The sequence below is a fragment of the Apus apus genome, chromosome 11 (assembly GCF_020740795.1).
Source record: "Apus apus isolate bApuApu2 chromosome 11, bApuApu2.pri.cur, whole genome shotgun sequence".
NCBI lineage: Eukaryota > Metazoa > Chordata > Aves > Apodiformes > Apodidae > Apus > Apus apus.
Genome location: NC_067292.1, coordinates 19,472,916 through 19,499,702, shown reverse-complemented (window position 1 = coordinate 19,499,702; position 26,787 = coordinate 19,472,916). Strand labels below are relative to the sequence as shown.

The 26,787-nt window shown below is 60.2% G+C and overlaps 1 protein-coding gene across 3 annotated transcripts; it reads right to left on the bottom strand.

The window, feature by feature from the left end:
• Nucleotides 1–11,619: 11,619 nt before the first annotated feature.
• SLC9A5 (solute carrier family 9 member A5) lies at nucleotides 11,620–26,390 on the bottom strand. 3 transcript variants are annotated; one of them, XR_007890559.1, is made up of 17 exons: nucleotides 26,233–26,390; nucleotides 21,541–21,843; nucleotides 20,780–20,943; nucleotides 20,445–20,523; nucleotides 20,008–20,185; nucleotides 19,661–19,881; nucleotides 19,280–19,482; nucleotides 18,638–18,727; nucleotides 18,462–18,532; nucleotides 17,486–17,615; nucleotides 17,252–17,340; nucleotides 16,067–16,193; nucleotides 15,795–15,965; nucleotides 14,821–14,890; nucleotides 14,490–14,621; nucleotides 13,517–14,196; nucleotides 11,620–12,935 (listed from the first exon to the last, which is right to left on the bottom strand). XR_007890559.1 is itself a non-coding variant. In XM_051629346.1 (16 exons), the coding sequence occupies exons 1-16, from the start codon at nucleotides 26,363–26,365 to the stop codon at nucleotides 13,730–13,732; spliced, it is 2,628 nt and encodes an 875-aa protein (XP_051485306.1). In that variant the 5' UTR covers nucleotides 26,366–26,390; the 3' UTR covers nucleotides 11,620–13,729. The 3 variants fall into 3 exon arrangements, 2 of the variants coding, with proteins under 2 accessions (XP_051485306.1, XP_051485307.1); XM_051629346.1 differs by having other exon boundaries at nucleotides 11,620–14,196; XM_051629347.1 differs by lacking the exon at nucleotides 17,252–17,340 and having other exon boundaries at nucleotides 11,620–14,196; nucleotides 15,795–15,928.
• Between the last annotated feature and the right edge of the window lie 397 nt (nucleotides 26,391–26,787).

Below are 26,787 nucleotides of genomic sequence, written 5' to 3'. Positions count from 1 at the left end.
AGGGACTGCACCCCCTGCAAGAAAGGGGGTGCAGCTGATGCATGGCACACAGCTGGCTGTGACAAGCCTCGTGCTGTCTGAGGTGCTAAACTAGAGGCACAGCCCCCACCACAGAGGAAAAGGGGTTAGAAGAGATCCACCACACCTCTCGTGCCCAGATGTTTTATGGAAATCTCCCTGCTCTTTCCTCAACTGCAGCAATACATGCAGGTTTCAATTCAGGAGGCCAGGGCTGCCCAGGCCTAACCCAACACCTTGCACTGGACTACTTTAGGTCCCTGCAATTCCCCTGGGTCTGCAGGGGACCAGCCTCTGACTAGAGATCTGAAGCCTCCACAAGCAGTCTAGCCACCAAGACTGGGCTCTCTTCAGGGCTAGTCCAGCAGTGGCCAAAGCCCCAGCCAGTCTGAAAGCCTGCTGTGGGGCTGAAAGGGTCCCTGCACCTCCACAAGGGCTGTTGCACAAGCCAGGAGCTACCTCACTTTCTGAAACAAAGAGCAATGCAGACCCAGGGGAGGCTGGGGCATCTCGAGAGACCATGAGGGTGAAGGGGATGGAGCTGAGAACCTACTCCTATGCTGGTACTAAACCAGTCTCCTGCACCCAGACCTATGGCAGCAGCTTTCTGCTTTCCTCACCCCTTCAGGTGGCTGGCACAGATCTGGGAAATACAAGGTTGCCATCTCCTTTAGTTCCAAGTTAGCAGTCAAGCCATGTAATCCCAGCTTTTTGAAGGCCAGAAAGAGAGATGTGTCACTTCCAGGGGCTAGGGTAGGAGTTTGCAGCATCCCAACAAACAAATGGGGAGGGCAACACGTAAACACAGAGCCCAGACTTGGTTCCTGTCCCGTTTTCCCCCTCTGTGACCAGGGACAGAGCCAGATGCTCTCCAGACCACACAGCCAACACTCACTATCCAGGTCCCACTCTAACTATATAACCACTAGCACATGCTTTTTGCAGTGCAGCAGCCAGCTCAGTTGTGGAGATGACAAGTGGCAGGTTCCCAAGCCAACACCACAACAGGACAATGCAGGAAAGCCAACGGCTGTAGGTGTTTATTGACCAAAGCAGAGGGGGAACCCGTTGCCTAACACAAAAGTGGCTTAGAGCCCGCCCTCGCACCTCCTCCCTTTTCTACCCTGTGCCCAAAGCTCAGGAAAACCTTCCCCCCTCAAAGATTTCCAGGCTGAAGAGCCCAAATTCAGCTCAGCCCCATCCCCGTCGGAGGCAGTGACGCCATTTCCTGAGCTAAGGGGAACATCACACTGTTTACTCATGCCTGGCTCCTGATATAGCTGCTTTTTTTTTTTTCCTTTTTAAATTACAAAGTGGCATTTCCCTCCTCTCCTGCCTTGTAGATCCATTTCCCTCACAAGCACATGGGAGACAGCTGTAGGCAGCACTCCAGTGGGTGTGAAAAGCCCCTCTTGACTGCGGCCGACAACAATGGGGCGCTTGTTCCCCGCACAGCCCCGCGCTGCCTCCCTGCAGGAGCAGCTCCTCACTCCTCCGTGAGGCCTGAGCTTTCCTTGGGGTTGCTTGAACTGCTTGAAGCCACTGCCATCAGCTCAAGATGCTCCAGCTTCCCATCAAGCAGTCCTGGGTCCTTCGCGTGGAGCGACGGGCAGGTTCACCCTCGAGGAACCACTTTGGTCCCCGGCTGTGGCAGCAGCTCAGCACTGCTAAGCACAGCCTGTCCCAGAGGGGAAACATGGCAAGGGGCAGCAAAGGCTGGCATCAGGAAGGATGAGGAGCCAGACTTTGAAGCTGTGGGACCCCCCAGAGTTGGGAGAAGAAGGGGTGGGAGAGGGGTCAGCATGCCAACTATTCTGAAACTTCAGAGGGTGTAATTTCAGACCCTCATCTCTTTCCCTGCTCCCCCCCTCCCCAATCCCTTCCTCCTTTGTTGAGACTGGTTTCTGGAGCTGCTGTGGTTCTCAAGTACCTGCTGAAGCAGAACCAAAACCTAGAGCCTTGAAAGAGCTGGGGGAGAGTGCAGGCAGAGGTAGGAGGCAGGCAAAGACCTCTGCCTTCGAGCCAGCACCAGCACAGTGCTGCTTGTTTTCAGTCGTGCAAATCAGGGAAAGCTCAGTGCTTTTGCCAACAGGAAAAAACACAGGCCAGATGTTTCAGATGCCAGATACAGACATCTTCTGACCTAGGGGAAGTTGTGCAATATGCATCCTAGCTAGACAACTGCACTGTGCAGCCACCAGCTCTTAGGAAAACTCCCCCACACACTCCACGTTAGCTTAGCAGGATCACTGGTGAGGTCCTTGGCACAGCACAGGGAGCTTCCCATGTCCATAGGGCCTTCCGAGGGAGAGTCCAGGAGCAGGCTGTGGCAGAGCTGTGCTCCAGGACCTCCTGCTAACGTAAGGGATCAGTGAATGCCTCTCAGTCTACCTCCAGGCCTCTCCTCATTCCTGGACCAGGGCTCTCCACCAGCTCCCATGTCCGTGCACAAGGCTACACGGATGTCCTGTGGATTAAGCTGCCCCCTGGAAGTCCCCCTTCAAGAAAGCCACATTGCAGTCCCACCAAGTGACCCAAAGAGAACCCCATTCCCCTTGGCAGCCTAGAAAAACATGGGAAGCCACCAAGCAGCAGCATCAGACCCCGCTGAGCACAACCAGGTGCCTTAAGACCAGTGATAAAACCAGTTTCAGGCAAACATCTATCAAAGAAAAGCAACAAGTGCTGCAGCAAGGAGAGCTGCAGGCAGCCCTTTGTGCCAACAGAAAGGTTTCAGGCAAGAACTTGTTCTCTCCCCATTAGTGGGACAAGAGGGGGTAGTGTGTGCTTTAATAATATTTAAACCTTTATTTCAGATCACAAGTAAAACAGGCCTCAGCTTCACAAAAGCACATCTTGGTTTAACTAATTAATTTGATAATCCCCTATTTGCAATCCTCAAGAGACATGCAGCTTCTAAAGCAAGTAATTACCACTAAGTGGCAACCTCTTTGTGAGGCCCAGTCTGATTAGGGGGGAAAATGTCTTAAGCCAGAAATATAATCGTGGTGTGATTTCCCAGAAGGACTGGAGGAGAGGCTGCATAACAACAGCTGGTCATGCTCACCATCTGAAGGAACAGGAGCAACTCAATTACCAGGTCTCCAGCAACACTTCAAGATGTTGTTCAGTGCCACGTGCAACGCAGCTCCCCAGCAGGAGGCTTTACAGGAGATGTTTTATGGGAACAGAAGCCAGGAAGGTCCCACTTAGGGGCTCTCAAATACCCACGTGTCACAGGGTTGGGGGGATTAAAAAAAAAAAATAAAATCAAATCACATCAGGTGTGCTGCAGGCCACGTGCAAGCTGCCAGGGTGCAGGTCCTCACAAGCCAAGCAGGGGATGCCAGCCTTATGGCCTGTCTGCACAGACATGAAGGCACACCATGGTGAGACTTGGTTCCTTCCCAGACAAGGCAGTGGGACTCAATTCATGCAGGGCACTTCCTAGTTGAATGCCTGCTCCAGGCATCCCCAAGTACCCAGGGTCTCTGCTCAGCAACAGCCCACAGGACCCGAGTCCTGCTTCTTCATACACCCAAGACACCAGGCTCAGCCTGGGCAGCTTTGGGCTACCTTGACTTTGGGCTGTTCTTGGGGAGGGTGCCCCCCAGGCCTTGAGAAGAGGCCATGCTGCACGTTCCTCTTGGGCTGATGCCTCTACAACAGCATCCTCCAGAGGCTCCTCCTGATGTGAAAGCCACGAACACAGCCAAGGTGGATAGGAGCAAGGCTTGGATGGAAACCAGGCCTCCTGCCCCATCAGGAACCCTTCCCAACAGGCAGGTTTTCTTTACAACACACACCCCAAGATGTTTCCCCGCTGGGGTAGACTGCCCTGTCTGGGTGCTAAGTCTCAGCATCCCAAGTGCTCTGAGCACTAGGCAGGTGCACTGGTTGACCAGGACACAGCCACTGTGGAAAGAAGACCTCAAACCTCATGGAAAGCCTGCAGCTGAGACCTGCAGGACACAGAGCCTGGCAGCAACACACCTCGGTGGGTGCAGACCCAGCCAGGAGAGCTTGAATTCTTTAAGAGGAGCTGCTCATTTGTCTCCCTGCAGTTCAGGCACTGCCTTGCCTTTTTTCTGAGACTAAAGTGCTCTTAGCTTAGAAATCCACCTGTGGTTTCAGGACTGCTGCTTCAAAACTCCCACCATCTCTGGGAGGACAGATCAGCTTTCTCTGAAGAGCAGCCTAAAACTGACCCATGTGTCACCAGACCCCACCTAAATAATGACATAAGACAGTCATCTGTTTACTTCCCCTGCTGGCAGGGATGTCCCAGGCTATTTAGTCCTCACGGCAGATGTTTACTGTGCACTTCAAGACAGCACACTCACTTCCAGCTAGACATGCCAGCAGGCACCTACGCCCTTCCCTTCCTGCTCCTCTTCCCAGGTCTGCTTGACAGAGCAAGGGTTGCAAGGACAGACACCCACCCACCCAGCCCACCATGTCTCTGCCATCACCAGCAGCCCCCACTTGTGTCCCTGCTCTGTGCCCAGCTCAGCAACCACTACCCACAAAATACCCACCCAGCCCACACCAGGAGGAGCAGATCCAGCCCTCGGGGGATGTCCCAAGTAGGTACGAAGCACCAACCATTACCAGACAAGGGCTGGGACACACTTCTGAGCTAGAGACCCACTCCTTCTCTTCCCCAAAGCAACCTCAATTTAAGCATGCTCTGCCAGGAAGGAGGGCTGCCAGCTCTAGCCACCCCACTCCAGGGGAGCAGGGACCCCCACTGACCACAGACACCCAGGTGCTACCTTGGGGGGCAGCCAGGGACTGCAGCATCTCCTTCACTCTGCTCCAGGAGCTCTGCCCCCGCCCCAGGACTGCGATTCCCCCCTGGTACAGGCTCTGCCAAGCCCCCCCCCCCCAGCCCCTCACACCCCCCACACTTACAGCCAGCACTTGCAGAGCCTGCGCCCAGCAGATCCCAGCAGATCCTGCAAACCATTCTCCCATGGCAGAGTCTCTCCAGAGATAAGGAAAGCTCTCACCTGCCTGCAGTTTGCTCCTCCAGACCGGGCAGGGAAGGAGAGAAGCAGCTGGGTTAGCTCAGCTCTGACTGGGGGCAGAGCAGTTGCCCCGAGGTGCAGCTCAGTGTGGAATCACACCCAGCCACGTGGGCGTTCCCCAGGCCCAGCTCCCACCTTCCCTGTACCAGTCGGGCCTCATTTCCCACTGAACCCAGGCAGTGCCACTGGGGGGTCCCTCCAGGTGCTTTCTCAAAGTACTCTTAATCCTGCTGGTATTTCCAGCAGAGGAGTGACAACCTGCTCAGAGCTGGGCAATGGTCTCCCCTGGTGCAGGCACGGGTTTCGCTTCCCCTGCAGCCTTGCCCAGCTGGTGGCAAAGGGGAAAAACCTGGTTCCCCTTCTCAGTCTCAACAGAGCAACTCTGCAAAGCTCCAGGCTGAGACCTGAGCGGCTCTGCGGTTGGCAAACAGCAGTTTGGGGTCGGGGTCTTCTTCCCAGGAGGGTCTGGAGCCAGCTCTGCTGACTGCAGAGCCAGAGCACAGGAGGTGATGGGAAAGCTCCTCAGATGCCACCAGGAAGGGCTGGTTTGGCAGGGGTAGGAGCAGTCTGCCCTGGGAAATCCATGGCTGGCAATTAGATGAGTGACCCTCAGGGAAGGCCTCCAGTGGGGATGCCAGGCAGGGAGGCAGAGCCGAGGGGCCACAGGGCATGCGTGGCAGGCTCCCAGAAGAAGTGGTGTGATGGAGATCGGGGCACCTACACCCTTTGTTTCCAGGGTGGGCTGGAGAGACAGGACCCTGCACCGGGCAGCACGGTGCCAGCTAGGGTGGGCATCTCCTCTCCGTGGCACGAGGGCTGGAGAGCACCAGCAGGGAACAGGGGGACTGAATCCCACCAGCAGCGGGACCAACGCCTGCTGAAGAGATGAGCAGCCTCCCCTGCCTCCTCCTCCTCACACCCTCCTCCCATCGCTGCCAGCATTCCCTTCCTCCTTCTGGAAAGGTCTCTGCTCCCAGATCAAGGGTAGCACCCGCTACAGAGCGGGCACGGCGGGGAGGAGCAGGAGGCCGGGACCCCTCCGGCATCCAGACGGGAACCGCTGCCCTTGGCGCGCCCCGCCGAGCCCGCCCGGCCCCGGGGGGCGCAGCCGCCGCCGCGGGGAGGCGAGGGCGGGGAGCGGGGCGACCCCTGCCGGGGGCACCGGGCACTGCGGGCACCGCACCGCCCCCGCACCGGGGCACCGGGCACCGCGGGCACCGCAACGGGCACTGCGGGCACCGGGCACTGCGGGCACCGCACCGCCCCCGCACCGGGGCACCGGGCACCGCGGGCACCGCAACGGGCACTGCGGGCACCGGGCACCGCAACGGGCACTGCGGGCACCGCCCCCGCACCGCACCGGGGCACCGGGCACTGCGGGCACCGGGCACCGCACCCGCATAGGGGCACCGGGCACTGCGGGCACCGCACCCGCACCAGGGCACTGCGGGTACCAGGCACCGCACCCACACCGGGGCACTGGGGCACTGCGGGCACCGGGCACCGCAACGGGCACTGCGGGCACCGCCCCCGCACCGGGGCACTGCGGGCACTGCGGGCACCGGGCACCGCAACGGGCACTGCGGGCACTGCACCGGGGCACTGGGGCAACGGGCACTGCGGGCACCGGGCACTGCAACGGGCACTGCGGGCACCGCACCCGCACCCGAGCAACGGGCACTGCGGGCACCGGGCACTGCGGGCACTGCACCCGCACTGGGGCAACGGGTACTGCGGGCACCGCCCCCGCACCGCACAGGGGCACCGGGCACTGCGAGCACTGCGGGCACCGCACCTGCACCGGGGCACCGGGCACTGCGGGCAAGGAGCACTGCCGGCACCGCCCCCGCACCGGGGCAACGGGCACTGGGGGCAACGGGCATTGCGGTCATCGCCACCCGCACCGGGGCACTGGAGGCACTGGGCACTGCGGGCACCGGGCACTGGGCGCACTGCGGGCACCGCCCCGCACCTGGGCAACGGGCACTGCGGGCACCGCATCCGCAACGGGGCAACGGGCACTGGGGGCAACGGGCACTGGGGGCACCGCACCCACACCGCACCGGGGGTGATGGGCTCCAGAGGCAGCGGGCTCCAACTGAGGGTAACGGGCTCCAACCGGGACAACGGGCTCCCTGCGGGGTTCCTCAGCACTGCCGGGCTCCCTGCGGGATAACCGGCTCCCTGCGGGATAACCGGCTCCCTGCGGGATAACGGGCTCCTTGCGGGATAACCGGCTCCCTGCGGGATAACCGGCTCCCTGCGGGATAACGGGCTCCCTGCGGGATAACGGGCTCCTTGCGGGATAACCGGCTCCCTGCGGGATAACCGGCTCCCTGCAGGGCTCCTGCAGCCAGCCCCGCCGTGTCCAGCAGCCTGGGGGCAGTTTGGCCACCTCTGGCCACGCGGCGCCCTGTACGGAGCAGGATTTATAGCCCAAGCCCAGCAGGGCGAGGCAGCTGCCAGGCTTTCTTGACTCTTTATTGCGCTCTCTAGGCTCTGAAATTTCCCGTTTGCTATTTTTTGTTGCGGGAAACCAAAATAATCAAGCATTTCTAACGATTCTGTCTAGCAGGGCTCACCTGTTAACTGCCCAGCAGCAGCCTGGCTAACCTGCTAACCAGCAGTCCTTCAGCCCCAGCCAACACAAGGTTGTGCCCCTTCACCAGCCAGCACCACACCACAGCATGGGAACACATCATTCCTGCCCTTCAGAGATGTTTGCATTTATTTTTGTTTTTCATTCTCCTGGGATACCTTTGCAAAGCTTTTGGCAGCTTTCTCCATCAATAGGGGAGGGGTGCCCACTGAAAACATGGGTATCTACGCACACGTATGTGGTGGAGAAGGTAATATCCTGGCTCTGGGAGGGGGGACTTCCTGAGAAAGCCAGCAGGACCCTAAGTGTCCAGGAGAAGTCTGGAGGGGTGACCCCTGCACCAGCCATGGTTGTGTGGTGCCAGCACCAGCCATGCCTAGAGGAAGGCTCCCAGGACAGCTCTGAGCCCACACTTTGCCCAGCTGCCTGGGAGAGCTTCAGAGCCCCAAAACCTCTGGGACCCCCACACGGCAAAGCCCTGGGGGTGTGCACAGCCCAGAAGCTGACTTCCCCCCAGCCAGCCAAGGAGCCAAAGCAAAGCTTTAACTGGCTCTCCCACTTCAACACTGTGGGCTTAGCTGGGCTCTGGGAGGTAAAGCTTGAGCACAGGCAGGGATTGCCCTGCATTGCTGTGAGAGAGGAAAGCACAAACACAGCAGATCTGGCTGCAGGGTCTGGTCTCCACCAGTACCCCAAGGCCTTTCCATGTCCTTCTTCAGGGGCTGCCTGCAAGCTTGGGCCAACCTGTGGTCTGATGTAGACCAGACCAGCTGGGCTGGAGGCCATCTCCCCAGGGTCTCCTCAGCACCCTCCCTCTCCAACTCACCCACCCCAGGTTTCATTTACCTTCCAGGCAGCCTGGCTGCACAAGCACTGGATGCCAGGAGAAGACGAGGCGAGAGGAGCTCAGGTGGCTTCTTCAGGGATCTTTGCCTTCCCCGTGGCTCTGAGGAACAGCTCTGGCTGGCTGGGGGCAAGAAGACGACTCTAGGATCTGGGGTACTCATAACATCAAAGCCCCCACCGTGCTGGCATCCATCCTGGCTGTTCTGCAGCAGTCCCTGGCTGTTCAGCAGCCTGGCCACGCAGTCCTCCAGGGCAGGGAGTCAGTCCCACAGCCACTTTGCTCCTCCAGGCAAAAGCAGGGAAACCCGACCCACCAAGCAGGGTGTGGGTCCCGTCCCCCCCCCCCCAGCTCCTGCTGCCCCAAAATTCCCCCTGCTCTTCTCCGTCCTCAAGCCTGTCCACGCTGCAGCTTGTGCCCCTGGGCAGCTGGGATGCAGGTGAAGCCTCGTGGCCAGCCTGGCGGGTGGCAAAGCCCCTGGAGAAGGTTCCCCGGCTCTGCGGGGAGCCTGGGGGGACGTTCAGCCCCGGCAGCCGGTGGGGAGAGCCGGGCGAGCCGAGGGGCTGGCTCCGCACGCCCCGGAGGGGGGCAGCGGGAAGCACGGCGGCTTTCCCGTCCTGGAACGCAGCTTGGGAAGCGCTGCCCAGCGGCATCTGGTCCTCGTTATCCACCCCGGCTGCCGACTGATCCCGGCTCTGTCCCCAGCCCCTCGCCTCCCGGCAGCCCCAGCCGGCTGGTGTCCCCGGCAGCCGAGCAAGCTGCTGCACCAAGTGGTGCAAACCCGAGGTCAGCAGGGCGTGGATGGGAGAATCCCCCTTTCTCTGCAGGCCTGGAGGCACAGCAGAGCCTCCCTGCTGGCTGCTGCATCCCTGGGCCAGCTGGCCACGCAGCAGGGCTTGCTTCTGCCGTGTCTGCAAGGCCCAGGGGGAAAGCAAGAGCTGTGCAAGGTCCCTCTCACTGTCCCTCCTTCTGCATCCCTGGATGTCTGCCCCAGCCCCTGCATCATCCCACCATCCCCCAGCTTGGCCGAGAAGGAGCTGCCATGGAAAGGAGACCAGGCTGATCTGGCTGTTTACGTCTCCTCGGAGACCACCTGCCAGCACAGCGGGGCAGAGGGGACAGGGCTGCCAGCCAGCCCTCCAGAGGCAGGTCTGGAGGGAGAACGAATGGTTCCCTCCATCAACAGGCCAAGCAGGCTTCCAGAGACAGCAGGGATGGCTGCTTCCTGTGTGAAGGTGTTCAGTCTGATGATATCCAGGTGAGATGGATGCCTGGACAGACAGACAAGAGCAGGAAGGAGCCAAGAGTGGGCTGATGTGTTTCCAAACTGAGTGTCCCAGCTATGATCAGCCTGAACTCCTGAATTCTCCCACTGTTCTCCATGAAAACCTGAGCGTGGCCAAAGCCTCTGCCATGCTTTGTGCTTGCTGGGGCCAAGTGGGAGGTGAGAAACTGGGCTCCCATTCATCAGCTTCCCACCACTGGTGCCTTTGTGGAGCGTCATGAAAACATCACACGAGGGCGTCAGAAGTGCTCCAGAAATAGAGCAGAATTAAAAAAAAACAACCCCAAGGTTGCCTGTGAGTTAATGACACCCTTGCTGCAACAGAGAAAGTGAAGCTGGCAGGTTCAAGAAAATGATTGTTGCTCTTGTCTTGGTACCTGTGAGACACAACTGGGCCCTCACTCAAACCTGGAGCTCCCCACAAGAGAGAACCAGCTTTAGGAAGGTGAGACAAAGAGGGGATTTACCAAAAGGGGACAGAGAAACTAGAGCCCGAGTCTTCTCAGAGACCTGGAAGCAGAAGAGGCAGCGGGGATGAGCTACACCAGGGGAAATTCCTGCTGGGCATAAGGAGAAAAACATTCTGCCTGAGAGTGTTGCAGCCCTCGTGTGGCTCTGGGGCAGGGAGATGGTGACACCTCCATCCCCAGGGACTTTCTAAACCCAACCAGACAAGGTTCTGAGCTATCTAGCTCTAGCTTTTGCCACCAGCCCTGGATGGAGCCAGCCTTGGACCACAGACCTCCCAATCCCCTCCCAGCCTGATATTTACCTGAGGCTCCAACAAGGACTGAGCACTGGCAAGGTGGGGATTTTAAGATGCCTGCTTAGCTGACTTGGGAGGTGGCCAACACCAATCCACTGCTCCCAGCTTGGCTCTTCCATCCAGCTGGTGCCCCTGCTCCCAGAGCTGCCTCCCATCCTCTGCTGACTTCACAAGTTCTGGTACCTCGGAGAAACCAGAGGAGCTGAACATGGGAGAAAACAAATCCCTGTGGAACAAACGTGCAGATCTACTGGCAGGCTCTGAGGAGAAGCCTTGGGTGCAAAATGATGGGTCTGGGATAGGCTGCTCCAGGATGGGGCTCCTGATAATAACAGCCAGAGGGTTGTGTGTTCTGGGTCTGACAAGCAGCTGCTTTGGTTCTGCTCTGCTCTCTCCTGGAGAAGCAGAGGTTTGGGCACACGTGTTTGTGGTTTGGCCTGGTTCTTGTGTTTTTCCACTGAAACACTCCAGTATTTTTAGGCTGAAAGAGCTGGCTCGGTGCTGTGCAGAGCAGTCCTGTGCAGGCAGGGTGCTGCCTGCTCCCTCTCCCTGTGAAGTGAGATACAAAAAGTGGAGCAGGAGAAGAAATACTGACAAAACCCTGCAGGGAAGGTGCCACCATCCTTGGTCACAACATGGCTGGGGTCAAGAGCTCCAAGATGCTGGCATGAAGATCCTGCACATGCATTAGCTGCCAGGCTCAGATATCCACGTGAGAGAGCAGCAACCAGCCCCAGTGTTTCCTGAAGCTGAGGCATCTACTTTTCCTCCTCCAAGGACCTGAATGCCACAGACCCACTGCTTCCAGGGAAACAGCCTGGCCTGGCCAGCCTCTGGCTGGCTGCTCCCCACGGCACGACCTCATGAATGCTGCAGGCAAGCTGCCCTTTGGAAAGAATGTCACATTTTCCACAAACATGATGGAAACTAGGAAATCTCATCAGGCACACGGAGTCTGAGAGGGGGGGCTGTGGCCTGGGGTGGAGACGAGCAGAGAGGCAGGGGGACGTGGTGCCTGTGAGAACCAAACCAGGATGTGCAGAGGTTCCCAGAGAGAGGAGACACCAGACCACGACGCCTGCTCCAACTCCCATTTATTGAACATTACAAAATACTCTGCATATATTTTCACATCCAAACAACTGCAAATCAGATGGTAAGTCTGGAGTCGCTTGTGGTGCCCGTGGCTACGGAAAACACCGACCCGGCTAGAGATTTAGTATGGCCCAAATATCAGACAGCAAAACCAGAATAAGGCATACCAGAAATGCAAAACTATATAAAAAACCTTTTAAAAACCTCATGCTCATCTGGCGGGATGGCTGCAGAGCAGAGGGGCCTTGCTGGTGACACCAGGGGGTACCACCAGCTCGCCTGCCCGTTGTGCTCACTTGCCTAGTGCATCTTTGTGTCCCCTTCACACCTGCTGTCTCAGCACGCCCAGGTAGCTGGAACAGGCAGTTATTTACCTGCTTTGGGGCATTAACAGCCCAAGTTCCCATTCCTCCTCAAGAGGAACATCCTCAGCCCTCCTGCATTGCCAGAGCCCAGCTGCTGGGTGGAGCTTTTGAGTGCTGAGCAGTTCCTGGGGAGCAATCTTTGGCCCTTGAGGTCCCACCAGCACTAGTTCACCTTGTGGGCCACTGCCACCAGGTCCCACCACCCTGTCAAGACGGACCAGGGCAGGCTGAGAGGCAGGTGGTGGGGACAGACCTTTGATGATACGCTCAGTTCTCACCCATCCCCCCTCTTCCTGATGTACATTCATACCTGCTGCTCGCTCCACTCCTCGCACCGTGACCAGCCCTCCCAGCTGATGGGCTCCAGGCAACTGGAGGGCCTGGGACACGGGCAGGATGAATGCCAAGGATGCTGTGCTGGGCAGCTGCCTCCCAGCAAAGCCAGGAAGGCTGCTGAGTGCTGCAGCTCCTGGGAGCACATCCAGACAAGAGGCGTGAGGCTGGCACAGCAGGTTGGCTGCTGGAGGAGTCCCTGTGCGTTGACTAGTCCAGCTCCTGGTGGAGCCAAACCCCAGGAGCACTGCTCCCAGTCCTGAGAAGGTCATGGCCTTGCTTCTGAGGTACCTCCACAATGCAGGGAAGGCAGAGCTGCTGTGGCAAGGAGCCCACCTCTGGCCTCCTGGCTCAGCTCCACGCGTGCCATGAGGAACCAGCACTGCAGCTGCCTTGAAGTCAATGGCTCAGTTACTGGGTATGGACGGGCTCTGGTGCATCAGCTGCCACTCCCAGCCCTCTGTCCAGAGGTCTCCAACTCACAGCCAGGCTGGAGATCAGCTCATGCTCCCACACATGAGAGCAGCCACATCCTGTTAGCCAGCACCCACACACCTCAGGGTGGCAGAGACAGGATCAAGTCCAGCTAGGATCACAGCCCTGGGAGGAACACAGAATCCCAGACTGGTTTGGACTGGGAGGAACCTTAAAGATCATCTAGATCCAACACCCTGCATGGGCAGGGACACCTCCCACCAGACCAGGTTGCTCCAAGCCCCATCCAACCTGCCCTTCAACACTGCCAGGGATGGGGCAGCCACAGCTTCCCTGGGCAACCTGGGCCAGGCTCTCACCACCCTCACACCAAAGAATTTCCTCCTCATGTCCAACCTCAATCTCCCTCTTCCAGTTTTCATCCCTTCCCCCTTGTCCTCTCCCTCCCTGCCCTTGTCCCAAGTCCCTCCCCAGCTTTCCTGGAGCCCCTTCAGGCACTGGAAGGTGCTCTAAGGTCTCCCTGGAGCCTTCTCTTCTCCAGGCTGAACACCCCAACTCTCCCAGCCTGTGCCAGAGCAGAGCTGCTCCAGCTCTTGGATCATCTCCGTGGCTCCTCCTCTGGCCTCTCTCCAACAGCCCCATGTCCTTAAACACATCTCTGGCCTTTCAAAGCCATGAAGATATGTAGGGACCAGAAAGGAAGAAAGGTTTGGGGTCTGTAACTCCCAAGTGGACGAGGCTTGTACCTGTTCTTGCAGCTTGAAGCCTAATTCTTGACCAGCTTTGCATCAGTAGGTGCATGGGCAAAGCCCACTTTGGAGTGCAGCTCTGGAAGGAGTCCCAGGCTTTCCTGCCCTCCTCTCCTGGAGTTTTTGGAGACACACCCAAGCTTTACAATGCAAGAGAGCAGAGCAGTCAGGGGCTCACAGCCCGTGGGCAGCCCCCACCCTCAGCTGGCCTCAGAGCTGGCCCGCCCTGTTGAACATCAGCCACTTGGGCTCTGTGGTGGGCACCATCCTGCCCTGCTCCTCCGTGGCCATCAAAGGCTGCAGCTCCTGCTGCTCCACCCCATCTGGGCTGCTGTCACTCTGCGACCGGCCGCTCCTGGAGAGGTGGCTGGGGAACTGGAAGCAGGAGCTCTGCTCTGGCACGGCCTGGCTGGCAGACTGGGGCTGCTCCTCCAGCACAGAGCAGGTGAATCTCCTGTGCTGAGGTCCACTCTCCAGGCCTGGGGGGGAAGCGATGCTCTCCAGGGAGGAGATGCTTTGGTTCCAGGCCTTCTGCATATCCACTGGCACGATTTTGGTGGTCTCTGAGGAGACGTAAACAGCCAGATCAGCCTGGTCTCCTTTCCATGGCAGCTCCTTCTCGGCCAAGGTGGGGGATGGTGGGATGATGCAGGGGCTGGGGCAGACGTCCAGGCTGCCTGGGGATGCAGAAGGAGGGACAGTGAGAGGGACCTTGCACAGCTCTTGCTTTCCCCCTGGGCCTTGCAGACGTGGCAGAAGCAAGCCCTGCTGCATGGCCAGCTGGCCCAGGGATGCAGCAGCCAGCAGGGAGGCTCTGCTGTGCCTCCAGGCCTGCAGAGAAGGGGGATTCTCCCATCCATGCTCTGCTGACCTTGGGTTTGGCCCAGCCCAAGGCGACTTTGCTCCCCGGGTAGAGGAAGGACAAGCTCCCCAATGTCATCTGCCCTGGTGTGGGCACTTTGGTGCCTACCTTGAGTTGTCTTGCCCTGCAGGACCTCATCGGTGGCTCGAGCGATGAACACGATCCCTTCGTCATCCTCTCTCTCCGTGTCTGAGCTCTCACTCTCCTCCTCCTCTGAGCTGACCATCACCAGGACAGGAGCTACAGCCAGATGGAGGCAGTTGGTTTGGAGGATGGGGCACTCTGTGGGGCAAGGACTGCACCCATGGAAGGAGGACTTGGTGCTGGCACAACTGTGGTGCCACCGAGCTGGCAGAGGGCAGGCAGAGCAGGCTGCTCCATCCCACCCCACCAGGTCCCCTGGGCAGGTCCTGCAAACCTCACCAGCCACCAGCCTTACCAGCCTCCTGCCAGGGCACGTTTCTGTGTGTCTTCCCATTGGGTGTATCACTGCTCAGAGAGGTGTTCTTCTGCAAAGGAAGAGGGACTGGCTGGGACCTGCCCTGTGCAAAGCCCTAACCCCCACCCAGCTGGCCCTGCAAGCCAAGGCAGCCCTGGGGACACAGATTCCCACCCTGGCTGGATGGCAGCCAGCAGGCAGTGCCTCCTAGTCCTAAGGTGTTGCATCTTCGTGGCCCTACAATAAACAGTTGAGCTGCAATGGCTTCAAAAAGCCCCCAAGGGAGAGAAGACACCTACAGCCCAGTTTAAGGTGCAGTGCCACACATCTAAGCCTGGACCTGCACCAATGTTCAGGCTACTTTGTGCTGGGTGCTCTTGGAAAATAAACGTGGGGCTTCTCCAGGGCTTGGGACCACGTTCATAGAATCCCAGACTGGTTTGGGTTGGAAGGGACCTTAAAGATCATCCAGTTCCAACCCCCTGCATGGGCAGGGACACCTCCCACCAGCCCAGGTTGCTCCAAGCCCCATCCAACCTGCCCTTCAACACTGCCAGGGATGGGGTAGCCACAGCTTCCCTGGGCAACCTGGGCCAGGCTCTCACCACCCTCACACCAAAGAATTTCCTCCTCATGTCCCACCTTAATCTCCCTCTTCCAGTTTGAATCCATCCCCCTCATCCCATCCCTCCCTGCCTTTGTCCCAAGCCCCTCCCCAGCTTTCCTGGAGCCCCTTCAGGCACTGGAAGCTGCTCTAAGGTCTCCCCAGAGAAACTTTGCCCAGGGAAGAACCACACCACGGCACTGCTGGTATGGTGGGGACACATGGAGATGTGAGATGAGCTGCTCTCCACACTGGCCCTGGAGCTGCTGACACCCTGCAGCACCTCGACCCCCAGAGGACCTCCCTGTCTGCAGCTCTGTGGGGCAAACCACAGAGCTACGGATTGGGCAGGCAGCTGGGGACCACTTGCCTTTTTCCTGCCCTTCTCCTTCAGCCTGGCCTTGCTCTTGGAGGAGCACACGTTGTGCTTGGTGGACTTGAAGGTCTCCAGCCTCCTCTTCATGTTCTGCCGGAAGATTTCTTTATCTTGGCGCTCTTGTTTATCTGGAGAGATGAAGTGACGGCTGTAGCTGGCCTTGTACTGGCCGAGGGGAGAGGCAGAGAGACAAGACGGGTGAGCAGCCGTCCCCAGGGGAGCACCCTCCATCCCTGCTCCCCCGGGGGGGTGGCCGAGGTGCTCACCCTCCGGCGGGGCTTGTAGAGGCTCCCGCGCAGGACGTGGTGCATGGCCGCGTCCTCCTTGTCCCGCCGGCTCCGCACCGTGTCGATCACCTGCAGGTCCAGGCAGGCCCCGCTCCCGCTCTCCCTCCTTTTTTTTTTGGGGGGGGGGAAAGACAGAATCACAGAGGGGTCAGGGTTGGAAGGGACTTCTGGAGATCATCTAGTGCAACCTCCCCGCTAGAGCAGGACCACCTACAGGACATCCCACAGGAACACGTCCAGGCGGGTTTGGGATGTCTCCAGGGATGGAGACTCCACCACCTCCCTGGGCAGCCTGGCCCGGGGCTCTGGGAATATAAGTTTTTCCTGATGTTTGACTTGAACCTCCTGTGCTCCAGCTTGTGCCCATTGCCCCTTGGCCTGTCACTGGACACCCCTGAGAAGGGTCTGGCCCATCCTCCTGACACCCCCTGTAGATATTGACCAGCACTGATCAGATCCCCCCTCAGCCTCCTCCTCTCCAGCTGAGCAGCCCCAGCTCTCCCAGCCTTTCCTCACAGGCAGATGCTCCAGCCCCTTCAGCATCTCAGTGCCCTGGGATGGACTCTCTCCAGGACTTCAGCTGATGGGGATGGAGATGCTGGACACCTGCATCTGGTGGGATGACTTGCCACAAGCAATGGGCACCTTTAGTCCAGCTAAAGGGCTTTAGGGACCAGGTTTTGGGTTGGCAGCAGGACTGGGTTTGCAGCCAAGTGACAGCTCAGAGGCCGCTCTGGTGTCCCCTGTACCTGCTGGGTGCTCAAGGACAGAGGTGGCTCTGGAAGTGCCTGGAGGAACCTGTTCCCCAGGAGAAGGTTTCTCCATCTGATGGCCACGTCATGCTATAGAGCTGGGCTGGATGTCACAAGTGATGGCAGAAGGTTGAGGGGACAAACACCCTGGGGACAAGCCTGCCTGGAGGAGTGAGTCCCCTGTGCTGGCTGGTGTGACATCCCAGTGTCTTGTGCCCGAGCTGCAGGCTCATTGCCACCTTGCTGATGGATGGACACCAGGGCATACTCCACTTGCTTTCAAAAGTACAGCAGCTCAAGTGATGGAGATGCTGGGCTCCTGCATCCTGGCACAACCCCCCGTGGGGAAGGGTCTGGCTGCAGGGGCCCAGCAGGGTCTGCCCAGGGGGTCTGGAGAGGTGCTGGTACTCACAGGAGGTTTGTGACCGACGACTCCGACACGGATGTGCGGCTGGGCATGGAGGGCAGGGCCAGCTTGGCAGCTGAGAGCACGTGGCCACCCTGGGAGGTGGGAGGGCAAAGCTGGCACTTGGGGGTCCCCACCGCCCAGCCAGAGGGGACATGGCATGGCCACACGTGGGGCCAGCTGGCTCCTGCCAGGCCATCCCACTGCCCCGTCCCCACCGCATGCCCGTTCATCCCTCACCTGGTCAGCAAAGCTGATAGCATCACGGATGTTCAGCTTGTAGTAGACATCCCAGATCTCATCCCGCAGCCTGTAGGCAGACTTCCTCATCAGGAGCTGGCTCAGGTACTTCTTGTCAAACTGCTCCCACCTGCCACCAGATGGAAGACATGGGTGGTTTAGCTCCCACGGGGGAACCACGGCCAGGGAACCCTGCCCATGTGAGGCTGAGTGGCCAAAGCATGGCTAGAGTGGGCTGGGCACTGGCACGGGCTGACCAGGGAGGTGGTGGAGTCACCATCCTTGTAGGCATCCAAAAAACACATGTAGACTTCAGGGCATGCTCTAGTGGGCACGGTGGCTTTTTCCAGGTTGGTGGTTGGACTCGGTGACCTTAAGAGGTCTTTTCCAACCGTGATGATCCTGTGGTTCTGTGACCTGTGCCCTGGGAGGGCAGGAGGGGACAGGACGGGCTGATCCTTCATCCCTGCCCAAGGGGAAGCTGGAGACCAGCAGGGCTGCAGGAGGGATGGGAGTGGGAGCAGGAGCAGCCCCACCAGAGCATTTCCCCTCCAGGAAGCAGGCTTGTCCCATCCCTTTCCTGCCACCACCCTGCAGATAAACACTGCCTGGGCTTCCACAGGGCTGTGCCCTCCTCAGTGCCCAGCGCAGCTCCACGGGGAGGCACAGGGACATTGCTGCCACCATGGCCACCCCACAGCCACCAGCAGCTCCATCCTGGGGAAGCAATGCCAGGTGCTGCAGCATCTCCAGCTGCGCCTGCCCAACCTCTCCTGGATGCTTCTAGGAGCTTGTCTGCTGCTGAAGAGCAGATAGACAGTCCCCTTCCAGATGGACAGACATCCAGCCTTCCTGCTACTGCCACCCTGCCTACAGCAGGGGTGTCCTCCAGTGGGGACCCTGCCATGTCCCCAGGGCTGGCCTGCAACCCCCACCCACCTGGTGGCCAGCGGAGGATCCTGACCAAGACACTCACTTGTCCCGCCAGTAATGGTAGCCGTGGTGCCCCACGATGTCCTCCACTGCTGCCAGGATGTGGTCAAAGGCCTTGAGTGAGGAGAAGAAGGTGAGAGTGGTGGCGAGGTGGTGGGTGCCCCGGGGGTGCTGAGGCCACGGGTGTCCCTGCTCCAGCCTCCAGCCCCCAGCACCTACGTGCTCATGGAGCTCCTCGTTCAGGGTGGGCTTGTGGTGGTCGCTGCGCTTCACCTTCAGCCAGGTCACCAGGGGTTTGATGGTCAGGCCCTGGAATGGCAGGAGAAGGCAGGGGAAAGACTGGGAGGGTGAGAGGGTGCATGGCTGGGGCACGGGAGCAGAAGCAGAAAGAAGTGACCAGGGACAGCAGCTGTGCCTGCCACACGTGTCCCTCCCAACCCAACCCCTGCACCCCAGGAGCTGGGAGATGGTCCCGTGTCCCAGCAGGCAGTGACCATTCTGTACCCCACACTCCCCCTGACCCTAGGCTGGTGTCCATCTGCCATGCACCCCTTCCTGGAGAGCAGGAACTCCAGAGCCATGGACCATCAGCAGCTTTTAAGGGAAATGGCCTGGCCAGGCACACGCCTGGAGGCTGGAGGCACGTGCTCCTGGAGCCAGTCCCAGAACAAGAGGGAAACAACGTGGGCCATGGCCCTGCCACCATGACAGCCACCACCGAGGTCCTGCACGCCAGCCTGGGGGTGGATGGAGTGCCAGAAGGCACCAAAGGTGACTTGAAAAGAGGTACTTGCCCCAAGCACATGTCCTGACCAGCTCCGGGCAAGAGGGCAGCACTGGAGGAGGGCAGAGTGTCCTCACCTGCACGATGACAGTGAAGAACACCACCACGATGGTTGTTGCCACAAAGTAGTCCTTGGCTTTCACCTTTGTCCTGTCCAGTAGGATGACCAGGGCGAAGGCCACAGCTCCACGGAGGCCACCATATGACATGACCACCTGGTCAATCCTGTCCAGGGGGATGAGGCGGAAGCGGTTGAGCACGTAGGTCTGGAGGACAACACCTAGGGAAGAAGGAGAGCCCGGGATGCTGGCAGAGCCTGGCCTGCTCCTGGAGATGGGGCAAAGCCCAGGCCAGGAGCTGTGGCTGGTCCCATGTCCCAGCCTTTCTTGGGAAATGCCACTTTTTGGCAGGAAAAGGGTTGGGTGCTCCTCGCCAGAAGCACCGTGGGGCAGACTGACCCACAGCTCTGAAGAGCAGGATGAAGATGAGGGTGCCCAGCACCAGGGCTGTGTCCCATGTCCACTTGGAGGTGTCCACAGCCGAGATGCCCAGAAACATGAAGATGATGGTCTCTGAGCTGCTGGCCAGTGTCTTCATGGTGTACTTGACCGTGGTGCGGGATTTCTGAGAGATGTTGGCTTCCACGTACTTCTTGCAGCAGATCCCACAGAAGGTGACACTGGAGAGGGGCAGAAGGAGCCAGCATGACCCTACGGTAGGACGAGGAGCGGGTCTGCTCACCACCACTTGCTGCTCTGCATGATTGCCTGGACCTCCCCCCTCCAGGAGACAGCCTGGTACTCACGCCAGGATGGAGGAGAGCGAGACCATCTCGGCAGCCAGGTAGGCCACGTAGGCCAGGAGGAAGACGAAGAGCGGCTCGATGATGCGCACGCGCTTGGTGAACCTCGTGATCAGGGCCAGGAGGAAGGCAAAGAGCAGCCCCACGGCCGTGCCCCCCAGGCTCACCAGGAAGAAGGAGGCTGGTGGGGTGGGGAGAAGACCCGTTTGCGCCGCGCACAAGCGCGCCCAGCTCCCGTGCCCCATGGCCATGGCACGCTGGGCTGGCCGAGCCCCACGTTCCCACCAAAACATCCTGTGATGACAGCCAATGTGTGACCACTGAGATGGAGATGACGGAGCTGTGGAGCTCAGTGGCCACCCCACGGCACAACAGCACCCGTGCTTGCCCCCTACGGTCCCACCCTGGAGGGGTGGAGGGTCTGGTGGGCACATACTCACCTACCCCCTTCAAGTAGTCCGTGGCATGGATGTGTGCTGGGCCCAGCTCCACAAAAGAGTTGAAGACCTTGTAGAGCACCTGCAGGCAAGGCAAATCCCTTGGGGAGGGGCAGCACCCATGGGCAGGATGGACCCCACAGGAGAGGGTCCAACTCTGCCAGGTGACACAGCTTATCTCAGCAGGCAAAGTCCCCCAAGACCAAGGAGAGAGGACCCATGGTGTGGGTCTGCCGCTGGCTTAGGGATGTCACCTGCATCTTCTGCCCATCCTGGGGGATTCCAGTGCCCTGGCCCACATTGGGCTCCACTTTTGTGTCCCCCGAGCTCCAACTCACCACGGTGACTGCATCATTCAGGAGGGACTCGCCAAACACGATGATGAAGAGGGTCTCATTCACGTGGACCTCTTCGAAGACGGCCAGCACTGCCACAGGGTCCACAGCTGAGATGAGGCTGCCGAAGAGCAGGAAATCCATCAGCCCAGCTTCAACGCCTGGATCTGCTAGGACAGAAGGACCAAGCTCAGGCAGATCATCTGCCCCACAGCCCCCCTCACCAAGATGAAACATCTGATGGCCACAGCATCCCGACTTGGGGTGCCGTGGGCTGAGCCTGGGAGTGCTCCCAGACCTCCAAGGTCCACCAGGGGAAGCAGGGCTCAGCACACCCTCCCAGCAGCATGAGGGGAGCAGGGCTTGGATGTCGCCCTGGGCACCCAGGTGCATCACTGCTCCTCTGGCAGGTATGGACTGAAGGAGGCTCAGCAGCCCCCACCTCAGGTCCAGGCAGCAAGCCCAGTGGCTCCAGCCGAGGACAGGGAACCTGGCAGTGAGCCAGCAGCACTAGCCAAGGTCGGTGACAAAAATAGCAAAGACATGAGTCAGCCCAGTGCTGAGCAGGGCCCGTTTGTCCTGCACGCTTGACAGCCCTGCTGGAGCACCATTCCCAGGACACCAGGACTTTTCCTTCCTAGGAAGCCACGGTGGGGCTGGGCAGCGGGCTCTGAACTTGGGGGGGGGGGGGGAGGGGGTTGCTTTGCACCCTCCAACCCATCTTTTGGGGACGTGGTCCGAGCTCAGCAGCCCTGTGCACCCACCCATGAGCCCGGCCCGGTGCAGCCCCCAGAGCGCGACGCCGGTGGTGAAGGAGTTCCAGAGCGTGCCCACCACGGCGTAGGTGAGGATGGCGCCGATGTTGTCGAAGAACAACCTGCTGGGCATGAAGTAGCCCGAGTCGAGGACGATGGGGGGCAGGAGGAAGAGGAAGAACATGTTGGGCTCCAGCTGGTACTCGGCTTTCTTGGCCACGGCCAAGACGATGCCCCCCAGGCCCAGCCCCAGCAGGATGAGGAGGCAGCTCTCCGGGACGATGGACGTCACCTTCCTCGACAGGTGGAACACTAGAAGGAAAGGAAGGACGTGAGCATCAGCCAAGCAGGCAGGTGGGCAGAGCATTCCAGATCCACACGCCCCATGGAAGGGCTGGATGACGCATGAGAGACCCCAGGGTTGACAAGGGTGCACCTAAGGCTGCTTTGTGGCTATGTGTGCAGAGAAGACCTTCCAGCTAGCTCCCAGGTCAGGCTTTCAGGTCCCCAAACTCTTTGGGATCTCCTTCCCCTCCCCAGCCACTGCCCAATGCACCAGGCAGCTGCTGGTTTGCTTTTCTGGGCCTCTGGCTCTGACAAAAGCAGCCAGAGAGCACGTTCGTGGTGTCACCAGCAACACCACTGCTGTTGGAGCACAGATGTCCCGCTTCACCTCGACGTGCTACCCAACTAGATACGAGGACACTCAGCCCTGGTGACAGGGTGACCTTGTTTGCAGCCATCTGAGTGAGCAGATGGAGTAGGACACAAACCATTGCAGCACCACCTTCCACAGAGCCCACTGACCCACCCATGTGCAAAGACCAGGAGAGCAGGAGCTGCAGCTCGAGGGATGCTTTGAATAATCAGGTTATTCCACGTGAGGTTTGGACCACATTTTAACTGCTGTGGAACGGGATGTACTTTTGAAAGCAAGCGGAGTATGCCCTGGTGTCCATCCATCAGGAAGGTGGCAATGAGCCTGCAGCTCAGGCACAAGACACTGGGATGTCACACCAGCCAGCACAGGGGACTCACTCCTCCAGGCAGGCTTGTCCCCAGGGTGTTTGTCCCCTCAACCTTCTGCCATCACTTGTGACATCCAGCCCAGCTCTCTAGCATGACTTGGCCATCAGATGGAGAAACCTTCTCCTGGGGAACAGGTTCCTCCAGGCACTTCCAGAGCCACCTCTGTCCTTGAGCACCCAGTAGGTACAGGGGACACCAGAGTGGCCTCTGAGCTGTCACTTGGCTGCAAACCCAGTCCTGCTGCCAACCCAAAACCTGGTCCCTAAAGCCCTTTAGCTGGACTAAAGCTGCCCATTGCTTGTGGCAAGTCATCCCACCAGATGCAGGTGTCCAGCATCTCCATCCCCATCAGCTGAAGTCCTGGAGAGAGTCCATCCCAGGGCACTGAGATGCTGAGGGGGCTGGAGCATCTGCCTGTGAGGAAAGGCTGGGAGAGCTGGGGCTGCTCAGCTGGAGAGGAGGAGGCTGAGGGGGCATCTGATCAGTGCTGGGCAGTATCTACAGGAGGTGTCAGGAGGATGGGCCAGACCCGTCTCAGGGGTGTCCAGTGACAGGCCAAGGGGCAATGGGCACAAGCTGGAGCTCAGGAGGGTCAAGTCAAACATCAGGAAAAACTTATTTTCCCAGAGCCCCGGGCCAGGCTGCCCAGGGAGGTGGTGGAGTCTCCATCCCTGGAGACATCCCAAACCCGCCTGGACGTGTTCCTGTGGGATGTCCTGTAGGTGGTCCTGCTCTAGCGGGGAGGTTGCACTAGATGATCTCCAGAGGTCCCTTCCAACCCCCACCACCCCGTGATCCTCTGATCCCCCCTCACCCCCAGCCGCCTCCGCTCACTGCCGGGGACCACGTTTCAACCGGGGAGAAACCGGCGATCCGCCTGGACGCTGCAGCCCTCCGAGCAAATCCACAGCCCTGGGAAGGGCTGGCTGAGCTCCAGCCCTGCCAAATTCCTGCCAAATGCCCACAGCAGCCTTGGCAGAGCCCTGCTCACCCCCTGCCAGCCCTGCAAAGGCAGCGCCGGTGGGCGACGGGCGCTCGCTCCGCGCCTGCTGCACGTTGCGAAACTGCTTCCCCGCCCACGGGAACAGAGCTCTGAAGTTTTCAAGAAAGGAACGAGGCGTCCAGCCCCTTTCTGCATGCTCGGGAGCATTGCCAAGATCCCTGTTCCAGCAACCCATCTGCACTCCCCGTGCTGTGGAGATATGCCCCGGCTGGCTCGAGACACCCAGGAGAGCCCGCAGAGATGCTACGGGGACCTGGATCCTGGATGTCATCCATCCTTCCTTCCCCCGAGCCAAAAACCTTGGGCAAAAAAGGGAGCAGCATTGATGGGAAAGACCCTGGGTTTCCAAAAATGCCCTGGCTGAGATGGGGGTTTTGCCACCCTCCCCAGCAAATGACCACCCAGCAGCTCCTCTGCACCACAGGGAGCAGCCAGCAGGGAGGGGGGGAAGGAGCTGTAATTTCACATGTGCTGGAGTCAAGAATTTCAGCATTAAAGGTTCCCACAGCAACGGTAACTTAGCCACATGTGAATTAACTTCAGAACCATAATCCACACTCAGGCATCCATAAGATGGGATTTGCCATTGGAAGAACTCAGGGCCAACCTGCTCCGCTCCTCCAGGGCTCAGGAAACACCAAAACCAAGACACGAGCATCTAAGGACAGAGGTGACAGTGCAAGGAGAGAAGGTTGTGACCCATGGGGAGGCTGCTGGGTAGAAAAACATCCACCTGCTGGGAAACCCCTGCCCGTGGGACAACCCTGGGTGAGAAGCAGGTTCGGGGCAATGCTCTTGCTGGTCCTTCATCTCTCTTCTGCCATCCAAGCAGATCTGTGCTCTGGCCGAATACAGAAGAGGCAGCAGAGCCCGGCTGATGCCTGGCCTCACAGGAAGGCAACACCCAGGCCAGTTTTTCCCCACCCTGGGTGTTTATTCGCTCAGGGCATCGTGACAGCCTGGGAGAACAGAGCCCACAGTGTCATTTCCCTGTCACCCGGGCGTGGGGCCACTTCCTCCCCTGCAGTCACAGGGCTGTGAGCTGGCAGCCCCGCGCCGCCGCCGCTCCTCGGCAGCCCCCGCTGCTCCCCAGCATCCTCCACCCCCACCTTCCAGCTCCTCTGTGGGGCTCCTGGGTGCCCCGGGGAGCACAGGCGTGGTGGGGTCGTGTGACATGTTTGGGCTTCCCCCTGCCCAGGGTGTCACTCCTTGCTCCACCATCGGACCCATCCGATGCGTTGAGTCCAGCAACCTGGAGTTACCTACTGTAGGGGCTGTGCCTCCCAGATGGAGAGGGACAGTGGGCATCAGCTTGTCTCAGGCCTGGAAGAGTGTGGTGGGGCTGGGGGTCTGGGACAATCCCAGCTCAGACCCCCATGGCACCCACCAGCTCCACTGGGGCAAAGGGGAATGCACTAAGGGAAACCCACACGGGGGAGATGCTTGAGAGAAGACAGCAAGAGCCAGGGAAAGGAATCATCTCTCTTGATCTTCTGCAGGTAGGAGGGACATGCTCGGCAGCTGGAGGTGGCACCGCTGCAGAGAGCAGGTTCTACTTTTAAGCTTATGATGCTCATTAATTCACTCCTCGCGATGCTTTAGGGCTCCCTGGCGAGAAGGCCCAGGGAGGAGAGGAACGTTAGGTCTGTGGCAGTGGGTTCGAGGACACTTGGGACCAGCAGAGGCCAGCTGGTGGCCACAGCTGTAGCTGTCCCCTGGGCACTGGGAGCTGGTCCCCAGCTGCTTGGAGACTCCCGGATTCCTCTGCCTAACCCTGAACCCATGTTTCCTGAGCTGGCTCCAAACTAAGTGGGTGTCTGTACCCACCCCCCCCCTCCCTAAGAGGGCTGTGCCCCCAGCCAGGCCCCCCCAGCAGGAAAACAGCTTCAAGGTCATGGTCTCATCCCCAGCACAGCGGGCAGAGACACAGCAGGGGACCAGCCCCTGGGGACCCTGCCCAGCACCCCGGCGCGGAGGGGGACACAGATCCCCACACATCCTCCCCCCACCTTCCCACGCAGCCTCCCGCTGGCCACCCGGGAGGGCACACGGAGCTGGAGTGACCCCCCGAGGGGACCACAATCACCGACCCGTCCCCAGGGGCTGCTGGGGGGACATGACTTGCCCAACACCGGCACCACCGAGCCCTTCCCGGGAGTGGTGGTGGTGGGCGGAGGGGGCGGGGGGGGGATCAAATGGCTTCCAGCCCCGACCAGTGACATGCGTGGTGCCAGCCTGGGGGGACACGGGACATCATTTTGGGCATCTCTGCTCCCCTCCTCCTCCTCCTCCTCCTGCACCTGCGCCCACCCGTCCCTCCCTCGCAGGGAAAATGGGGTCCCCGCGTTGCGCCTCGGGCTCTACCTTTGTCACCGCTGATCCCCCCCAGGGAAGGGGACAGGGGACGTGGCTCGGGGGTCGTGCCAGGCCACCACAGCCCTGCCGGGGACAGCCACCAGCCAGCCTCTGGCCATTTGTCCCCAAGACCCGTGTCCTGCTGTGCGGTGACACCCCCGGTTCCGCGTCTCCCCGCGCTCCCTCCCCCCCCCCAGGGACACCGCATCCCACCCTGCCTGCCCCGGGGGTGGGCACAGCTCCTCCCGGAGCCCCGGCGGACCGGACCGGAGTCGGGGGGTGGGGGAGGTGGGGATGGGGGTGGTGACACTCACCGATCTTGGCCAGGCTGGCCACCAGGATCCAGGCGGCCACCAAGCAGGGCCCCTGCACCTCCCGCCACTGCCACCGCAGCAGCTCGGCCCCCTCCGGGGCTGCGGGGCCGGGGGAGGCCGCCGGGGGCTGCATGGCCCCGCCGCTCCCCGCCGCTCCCCGCCGCTCCGGCCCCCGCCGCGTCACACGCACGTGGGGCCCCTCCGGGCCGGCCCCCCCCCGCCCCTCTGCACCGGCTCCGCCCGCCGCTCCCCGCCCCCGGGGCTGGCCCGGACCAACCCCCGGTACTGCCCCCGGGGCCCCGGTACTGCCCCGACCACCCCTTGGTACTGACCCTGACCCCCTGGTTCTGCCCCGACCCCCTGGTACTGCCCCGACCACCCCTTGGTACTGACCCCGACCCCCTGGTACTGACCCGACCACCCCTTGGTACTGACCCGACCACCCCTTGGTACTGACCTCGACCACCCCTTGGTACTGACCCCGAGCCCCTGGTACTGCCCCGACCCCCTGGTACTGCCCCGACCACCCCCTGGTACTGCCCCGACCACCCCTTG